Below are 9,312 nucleotides of genomic sequence, written 5' to 3' on the forward strand. Positions count from 1 at the left end.
ATCTATTTCCAAAAAATTCAGCCATTGAAAATTCTGTGGAGCACAGTTGTGTGGTTTTTGTGTTTTTTTTAATTTTTATTTTATTATTTTTGTGTGTGTGTACCGTCAAATCAGATCTGACTGGTACAGGAGGAGACTGTCCCTCCTTTCCCGGCAGAGAATCCTAGTGGATTCGAACCGTGCACCTCTGGGATTGTAGTTGCAGCTCCTTACCACTAGGCCACCAGAGCTCCCCTCACAGTTGTGGTGTGTTTTTTTTTTAAATTTTTATTGTATTATTTTTACATGTACCGTCAAATCAGATCTGACTGGTACAGGAGGAGAACACAGTTGTGTTTTGATACACATGAAGATGTCATGAACTGGACTGGACAACTTTTAAAATAATTAAAAAGATGTGTAACTTACTCAAGCAAGATGCTAGAATTTTATGTGCAAAATCACATCTTTGCCAAAGTTAGTTATATCTCTCCCTCACCAAAGGGCAAGAAATGAAATCCACTTTTTGCATTTGAGGGGATATGGACCTTACATCTTGTGTACAGTTACTCATATGAAAGGCCAAATGTTACAATGGCTTTCACATCTGTCACTTCTTTATAAAGGATGTTTGCACAAATGTCATTCTGGAAGCATCCTGAGCCACTAAGTGCTAGATACAGTTGTTCTTGACAATGGAAAACACACCTGGAAATGTATTATCATTGCGTTACTAATGCTGGCTTGCACCAGGGGGCTGGAAGAGCTGAGGGAAATCTCCCAGAGAGGGTAACATTTGAATTAGAGCTTTCTCACAAAGCCAGTAGGCTCTGCCAGGGGGGCTTGTGAGTGTCTTCAGATGAGTTGGAGGTGCTGACCTTCTCCAGCCAAGATCCATGAGTTGTGGCTATCTCTTTTTTCCAGTTGCAAAACCTGCTGCAGTGGTATGTAAAGGAGTTCAAGGACATCATGCTACAGTATCCCCCGACGTGGTTTAAGTCCTTCGTGTATTGCGAGCTTTTGCTGCAGCTGCCCTTCTTTCCTGTGGCAACGTATGCCTTCTTCAGAGGTTAGTAAATCTTAGGAAAATCACATTTTTGCTCAAGTTCTTAAAATCTTCCAGGAAAGCATCTCCAGGAGGGGGTGGTACCTATAGTTTGTGTGAGGGCCATCCCCCTGGGAAAGGTGGCTCTAGAGTCTTTTAGAATAACCAAAAGGGATCTCATACAGAGATATCTTGTGGCTCGGTTTTTGGTATGGCGGAGAAGGGGTGTAGTGATGTGATGTGAGGTGTAAAGAAAAGTGTGATTGAGGACAAGGAAGAAGTAACTAAAAGGAAGTAGGGCAAGAGTGACCAGAGAGAAGGACCTGGCCAGAGAGGCTCTGGGGCACAGCCCACACTGATCAGCTCATCTAATATAGCCACCTCAGTCTTCCAAACATCCCTCATACAATTAAAAAATAGTATGTATATGAGTGATTGAATGAAAACTAATTTAAAAAAATAATTCAAACCTAAGACCATTCAAAAGGTGGTTTCCTTTTTATTGTTGCTGTTTTCTCCTCTGGATGAAAAAAAAAATAAATTGTCTCAAGTATGCTTTTATTTAAAAAGTGAGCTTTTGTGAGCTCAACTGGCATCAGCCTAAATTTTTTTTATAGTTGGCATAGTCTCCTTCATTGGGTAGTACTATATTAACTTGTAAATAGTAGCATTGACTTCATACCTATAGAGTATAGCTTCTTTCCATTTAATCAATGCCTTTATACAGCAGATAGCTGTGCCTACGCACTTGGTAATTAAATCTGTACAGCTACAGATGCTTTCCATTGGAGTTGAGTCACTGAATCCATCTCTTGGTGATAACCTTACCTATAAGCAATTATTTATCAAACCGATGCTTCACAATCCTCATCTCCACCCTCTCCCCCAATTGCAGAACCAACCATTTTATCTGGTAATGGCTGTTTGACTACCCTAAACTTTTTCTCAGTTATTTTTGGTTTTGGCAATTAGTGAGCCAGTATCTGAGCTGTTTCCTACAGGTAGAAATTTGTGCACTGGGCAGTAACACAGACTCGCTTTTCCATTTACTGTGAGTTTCCACTTTAAGGAAGGAGAATGAGCTAAAGGGAGCAGACAGGCAGAAACATGGAGACTAGCTTCTGGCCCTTTGAAAGACCTAGAACTTATCTTTTTTTCTTTTCTCCTGACTAGGAGGCTGCAAATGGATCCGCACACCTGCAATCATCTACGCTGTCCACACGATGACCACTTTAATTCCCATTCTTTCCACGCTGCTATTCGATGATTTCTCCAAAGCCAATGGTTTCAAAGGACAAGGACCCAAGACTTTGCAAGAACGACTGACCCTTGTATCTTTCTATTTCCCTTACTTTCTCATCCCTCTCATGCTTCTCCTTCTCATGTTACGGAGCCCCGCCTACAAGTATGAGGAGAAAAGAAAGAAAAAATGAGGGAGAGTAGCACTGGCCTAGGGGAAGGCATGCCCACAGGGCATATTCCCGTTAGACCCAGAATGGGGAAACTGCTCAGAACCCGACTTCAGCAGCATTTGAAACATACCAGCAGCAGTGCCCACGAGCTTGATGCTGACAGCAACCAAATACAACCTCCACTTCCAAGGCACCTGACTGCCAGCGCAAGGCAGGTAGGTTGTAGGGAAGTAGTGCCAAATACCTCACTATGTGCCCCCTGTCTTCCATTCATTTCAGGATTATGTTAAGAGTAGGACCAGACCAGAGACAGGCAGGAGTCATTTGAACATCATCATCCTGACTCCTGATTCTCTTTTGTTATGTGCCGTCTTCACTAACTCCAACACACTCAAAGCCATTGTTACTGTCAATCCATCTTGTTGAGGGTCTTCCTCTTTTATGCTGACCCTCCTATCATTCAGCACAATGGTTAGTGGAATGTTCCAGGCTATTTTGAAGTCTGAAATGATGCCTTCTTAATTAAGCTTCTTCATTCCCGAACTATTCCTCTCTCACCTTAAGGGGAAAAAATTCTATACTTGATTTTGTTAGAAATGAGTTAAAAACTAGGTGTTTGGTTTCTGTCTTACGCAAAGCATCCTGAAAATGGAGATTTTTTAAAGTCATCCTGTTCATCATCTTTCCAATTCTGTCTTCCATTTTTAGAGCCCACCTAACCTATCAGTACCTTCCTTCTGAGATCTTTATCATTAAAACTGACCTGAAAGCATATTTCCTAAGGGTTAGCATCCTCCCTTCTAGTACAGCTGATGGTTATGCACTTAGCTGCTAAATGAAAAGTCAGTGGTTTGAACCCACCATTGGCCCTGTAGGGGGTTGAAGGGAAGACCTGGAAGAGCCTAGGGGAAAAGTCTATGGGGATGTGCTAGGGATCAACTTGACAGCATCCTGTCACTAGCAGGATATGTGAATCATATCTTGTTCTGAAGTGGAGGGGAAGCTGGACACAACATGTCTACTGTGTGTGTACAGGGCTGCTGTATGTTTGTGGTGCTTGGTGTTCCATTAGCTTTCTGTACATTTGTACTCAAAATTCTAAAAACCTATGACCATCATGTGGAAAATGACAGAAACGGATCCAAATCAACTCTCTCTGTTTTTGCCCTTTTTTTCTCTCCAAGGCCATATGGTCTGGATGTTGGTACTGACATCTGACTTATTTTATCCAAATAAAAGTAGCTGCTGACTACTGCTTGACTTGTTTTGTGGGCTGGGGGTATCACACAGGGTCCTCTTACAAGGCGCTTTACTTCTGGCACACCAGAAAGAGACCAATCAAGCCATTTGGAAACAATTTATTGCTTTTTCTCCCAAAGTTTTTGTGGATTTACACACATAAAAAAGGACCAAAATTTACAGACTGCTCAGTTCAGACTAAGGATCAGAGGTGAGAACTTGGGCCTCCATGCCGGTTGGCAGCCAGTGCACCAGAGTTTGCCAGCAGATATGCCCTGACACTATTGAAAAGAGGTTGCCCCATATTTGTATTAATACCTCCAGAGATGCATTCTTTATTCCTTACACACCATGTCACTGGAATGATAGAGGTTGATTTGGGTTTTTTTTTTGTTTTGCTCTCTTGATATAAAAATGAAATATTTCAGTTCATTTCTGAAAAATAAATTGGTCGATAAATTCATTTTGTTCTGCTTCTACTTTACACAAGGCTTCGTATTCAACTCGATACCTGAAAAACAAAATTGTTAAGAAGCCCTAAAAAATGGATGAAGGAGAAAAACCCATGGGCTTAATTTTTTTTTTTAAGAGAAAAAAAGAGGTGATTTAAATGAGTCCAAGAAATGGTGTGAGTCCAGACTGAAGAAGCTAGTGGAAGGCAAGAAGAAAAATGCACAGGGGAGAAAAGGGTAAAGCCTGGCCTGACCCCCTGTGAGAGGTCTCCAGCCCTGAAAGTAAAGTCTCTGCTCAGAGAACCAGCCAACTCTACAGAGCCTCACAGCCTGAACCTTAAATCTACAGTCCAGCCTTCCAGTCCATGCTCTTAAAGAAATAGAGGCTGTTCCTTTAATAGTAATAAGTTTTCTATGTCCTTCCCATCAAATATAATTTTATTTTACTTTCAAACCAATTAAATTAGAAAGGGACAAGTAAGACACTTCTAGGAGAACAGTGATGAAAAATAAGAATGAAAGGTGATCATCCCAGAAGAAAGACGATTTGACTGAAGAGGAACTTGCTTTAACATCAACACTTACCTTTCTAGCTGCATTTTCTTTTCTGCTATTAGGGCTTGAAGTTGCTGTTGCTGGGCTTCTCTCTGCTTTGCTATAGATTTGAGCAAGTTCCGGGCACCGATGGCCTTGAAAAACAGTGTATCGCCAAAGAAAGTTATGGCATCCTTGGAGCTGACAACAGTATTAAGTCCTCAACACACTAAGGGCTCTCTGGGAGCCGATAATGTTGGTGTCCAAAGGAGAAAAGAAAGTCATGCCCCAGAGACTCTGGATGGGTATGAAGGAAGATTAACCTACTACCCTCAAGGTTCCTGATGGAGAAACTGAAATCCTAGGAGCACTGAAGTACAGCTCTGTAGGGTAGGGTCCAAGAGGATTCGCCACACCTGACACACAGGTGCTCACTAGCCTGTTTACTATGCTATTTCACCTTGTGTCCATCCACCAACATTGTTATTGTTAGGGGTTGTCCAGATGCATATGATTCAATAGACCTGAATACTGCTCTGTCTCATCATCCCTGATACATTTGAGCCCACTGCTGCAGTCACTATGTCAAACCACTTGTCTACATTCTATAAAGCTTAATGTCTTCATAAAATAAGGGTAAAACTATCAGTATTGATGCAAAAATTATGTTGCCACAGAAGAGTTTGATAGTTGGTTGAGCCAGAAATAGTTTCAATCTTGTTTTAATTCAGTAACTTCAAACAAAACAAACCAAGAGGACAGAAGGATGAGCAACCGAGTGAAGGTCAAGGTGTAGACAGAAGACATGATGATCTTACCTTCATCTTCTCATTTTCTGCTTCTTTTGCAAGTTGGTCAACAAGCCCAATTAAACCACCAACAATTTTTTGAAACTGGCCGATTTCTTTTAGGAAAAGAACAAAAATAAACTGTCTTATTTTCTCAGCATCTTCACTTTCTCCTCATTGCTCCCCCTGAGGTACAAATGGGCAGGGTTTAACTGCCTCTTCTAATTTGCATCAAAATAGCTCTCCACTTCTAGCCTAAAGTCTCTTTGCCTGGCTAGAGACTAGTGGCTGAGAGCCTTAATCCACCTCCTGCCTGGGCTGGTCCCTGTTAGACTATGACACTAGGCCCTGGTGGGTCCCAATCCTGTGTCCTTAGGGTGATGGGAAGCACAAAACCATGTCAGCGGAAGGACTGGCTCAGGACCCAAGAAGTGCTGTCTCTTGACTGTAGTACACGCTACAGATTAATGGTGCAATGGGACCTTTTTCCACTTGTAACCAGAGCTAATAAAGGCCTTTCTAAGCATTTAAACCTTTCTCTACGTCCTTAGTATACCGGAACCTCATCTTACAGAAAGGTAAACAAAGGCCCAGAGAGGTGAGACAACATGCACAGTAATCACAGGACTGGCAACAGGACCCAAGTTATCATTCAATAGACAAGCTCTGCCCACAGACTAGGGAGCTCCAAGGTGCTTCTGAAATCCCTGGCTCTGGCTACAGCTGGTTCTACAGTCACTGACACTGGCCTTGCTCAGCTGGTGGGACAGCCAGCTTCCAGATCTCTGGCTAAAAGATTACTTCAGGGGAGCTCTGGTGGCCTAGTGGCAAGGAGCTGCAACTACAATCCCAGTGGCTCACGGTTCGAATCCAAAGGAGGGACAATCTCCTCCTGTACCAGTCAGATCTGATTTGACGGTACACTCACACACACACACAAAAAAGATTACTTCACTTAGTGTTAAGTTGTTTTTAGAGATTTAGTTATCACCTTTAACTCAAATAATGGAAAACCTGATATAAGACACAAGATTTCTCCCAAGAAATGAAATATTAACCTCACCCCTACCCTCAAGTTGTGGTTCAGTCCCATTAAGTTTCTAAGATTTAAAAAAAAAAAAAAAAATCACAAACTGGGTCCTGGGTGTTAAAAAAAAAATCAAAACCAGCTTATCTAAAAGGCACATCCTCCATACAATCATCCCAGTGTTCGGTGTTCTGTGTAGGGAAAAGAAGAGGGCAGGTGATGGGTGATTGCTCATGGGAACTGGGCAGCTCAATTGAGAGCTAGGCAAAGGTGGCAGTGGGATACGGTTGGAACAACTCAACACAAGTGACACTCACTGTCCACAAAGTCCTTGCATTCTTCTTTAAGCTCTATGGTCTGCTGGGTAACCTCTGGGTCCAGCACCCGCAGCTTGTTCAGCTCATCAAAGTGTAGTCCTGCCTCACCCAGGATGTCCTTGGCCATAGCTGTGAAGAAAACAACCCCAATCCCTATTCACTTAGCAGCTACTCAAGGAAGTACCTGCCCCCAGTCCAGCACTGTTTTGCCCCTAAACAAAATCCTAGGCAAAAATCACAAATGTTCAGAAGTCTCTCAACCTCTCTAGCTTCACCTTGTTTCCTTCTGGCTCCCCTAGAGATGAAAAGTCCTACTCTTGAAAGGGTGACAGTGGCAAAAGAGGTGTGTCACAGGAGCAAGGGTCAAGAAAGAATAAAGTCCAGTTGCTTGTCACAACTTGACTCAATATACATTTCTTGAGTGCCTACAATATGCCAACACTGCTATATGCTGGGAGTACAAAGATGAATGCCAACGATCCTCCAGAAGGAGAAGTTTTAGCTGGAGGAAGACAGACCTGTAAACTGGAAAAAGCATACTGAGTTCATTGCTTTTGTAGAAATATCATTACACAACAGAGGAAGGGCAAAGGAGTTAACTGAAGAGATTAGGGAATAATGTTTGACCCAAGTCATGAGCCATGAGTATGCTATTTCTGGTTATGTACTCCAAAAGAACCTGAAAAGGCATCTTTAAATAAATAAATAAATAGAGAAATAAATAAATAAATTCATATATATATATAAATTCATATATAAACTCATATATATAAATTCATATGTGTGTGTGTGTGTGTGCGCGCGCGCGCGCGCGTGCATGAACTACATAAAAAAGTAACATAGGTAAAATAAAAGGCAGAAGACTTTCTAGACCCAGTATAAACAAGCCAGTTCATTACATTCAGGCTTCCAAAGGTGTCACGGTATCACTCTAGATCAGAAAAAAAGAATGGACTAAAAAGAACAAGATAGTCAGGGTGCCTACACCACCATGTTCAACACTGTACCCCCATACCTAGCATGGGGCCTGCATATAACTGGCACTCAGTATAAACGTTTGTGTAATGACTAACTGCAGAAACTGATAGAAGCCTATTATAAGAACAAAGGCCTGGAACTGTAAAGAAAAGTCCTCTGAACAGAGATGTACTTTGCATCCCCAGGGCTTGGTAATGGAGTGACTAAATGAATGTGGGGATTGGGATATGAGTAAGAGTCAAGCATGATCACCAGCTGGTATCTCTCTTGAGCCAAATGAATGGATGAAGACAATAGTTAACGAGATGGCAAAGACCAGAGGAGGAGTGTAGAGAGAGTTCACAGACAACAATCTGATCCTCTCCCAACTCCTACCACACATGCGTGTCTTAGCATCTGGGAGCACAGAGCAGGACAGTGGGGACACTCCTCTCCTCCCCGCGCCCCGCCCTCCCGGAGCCAACCCAGGAAAAGCGAGGAGGGCTGACTCGGATGAAGGGACTGGCTCTGTCTTAACTACGAAAACTCTTTTAATTTACCTCTAGCCAATTCCCTCAAAATATCACGGAGCGCATGGGCTATAAAGTGCCAGATCTAAACTGGGTGTAAAAGCAACTTCCAAAGTGCCAGGTGGAATTTCCACGTAAACTTCTGGCCTGGAAACGCCTCGGGACAGGGCCAGGCAGTTACATCCCGCCCCTAGGCCACCGACTCTGGAGGCTGCATCCCTGGACCTACCTGCAGGCCCGGTAACGGCGGCGCGCTGCGGTCCAGGTTGAGATCTGCGGCAGTTTCGCCCTCTTGACAGCGGTACTTAAACTTCCTGCTTCTTTCCGCCAGTGCCACGGCTACAAGGCCTGTTTACCAGTGACGTCACTGGCTAACCCCGGAAGCACTTATTGTCTCCCCTCCAGCAGAGCCTGATGGGAAACAGAGGCGGAAGAGTCAGGGTGACCGCCTCCAAGACCCAGAGGCCTATGAGCCGGCAAAACTGCCGGAAGTAGTTGTGACTCTACGGCGGAATAATCGAGAAGGCTCCGCCTTCCGCCGGCACTAGGATATTGGGCGAGGCGGGCTTTGTAGTTTCAGCTCCCTCGTCGAGTGGGTAGTGTTGCTGCCGGGGTGGAGTCGACGGGAGGAGGATATGAGCTCACTCTGGGGGACTGCAGGAGGGCTGGCGGCTTCCGTCCAGGGGCGGCAAGAGTCGGCCCTAAACCAAGCTGTGGGAAGGGAGAGGCGCCCCCGGGGACGGTGAGAGCTCGGCTGGAGCGAAGAGGGCCCCACTCGGTATTGGGGTGGGACAGTGGAGACGAGATGGAGAGCTCAGAGCCTCCTCTGGGGCTGGGGTGTCCGGACCTGTCGCGGCTTTTCGGTAGTGAGGAGTAAGGGCTGTGGCTGGCTCTGAAAGTTTGGGTATCGCTAGATTTCCCCAGGACCCTTTGTGTAAAGGTTAAGAGTCACTTAAGAGTCATTTAATAGGTTTACTAGAGCTGCTAGCGACAGCCGAGAACGGCTTTCCCACCATCCCCCGCGTGCTGGAT

The 9,312-nt window shown here is 44.1% G+C and overlaps 2 protein-coding genes across 2 annotated transcripts in view; one reads left to right on the top strand and one right to left on the bottom strand.

The window, feature by feature from the left end:
• Window positions 1-2,457, top strand: part of TMEM97 (transmembrane protein 97) — a 16,331-nt gene extending 13,874 nt beyond the window's left edge. Inside the window, exons 2-3 of the mRNA XM_006890946.1 lie at window positions 904-1,048; window positions 2,198-2,457. Coding sequence (XP_006891008.1) covers window positions 904-1,048; window positions 2,198-2,457 — 405 coding nt within the window. The remainder of the gene's footprint in view (window positions 1-903; window positions 1,049-2,197) is intronic.
• A 1,647-nt stretch (window positions 2,458-4,104) lies between these two features.
• Window positions 4,105-8,540, bottom strand: IFT20 (intraflagellar transport 20 homolog (Chlamydomonas)). Its single transcript, XM_006890947.1, has 5 exons — window positions 8,510-8,540; window positions 6,794-6,922; window positions 5,480-5,565; window positions 4,713-4,816; window positions 4,105-4,186 (listed from the first exon to the last, which is right to left on the bottom strand). The coding sequence occupies exons 2-5, from the start codon at window positions 6,918-6,920 to the stop codon at window positions 4,105-4,107; spliced, it is 399 nt and encodes a 132-aa protein (XP_006891009.1). The 5' UTR covers window positions 6,921-6,922; window positions 8,510-8,540.
• Between the last annotated feature and the right edge of the window lie 772 nt (window positions 8,541-9,312).

The sequence above is a fragment of the Elephantulus edwardii genome, unplaced genomic scaffold, assembly GCF_000299155.1.
Source record: "Elephantulus edwardii isolate Elephantulus edwardi_28Jun2011 unplaced genomic scaffold, EleEdw1.0 scaffold00094, whole genome shotgun sequence".
Classification (NCBI taxonomy): domain Eukaryota; kingdom Metazoa; phylum Chordata; class Mammalia; order Macroscelidea; family Macroscelididae; genus Elephantulus; species Elephantulus edwardii.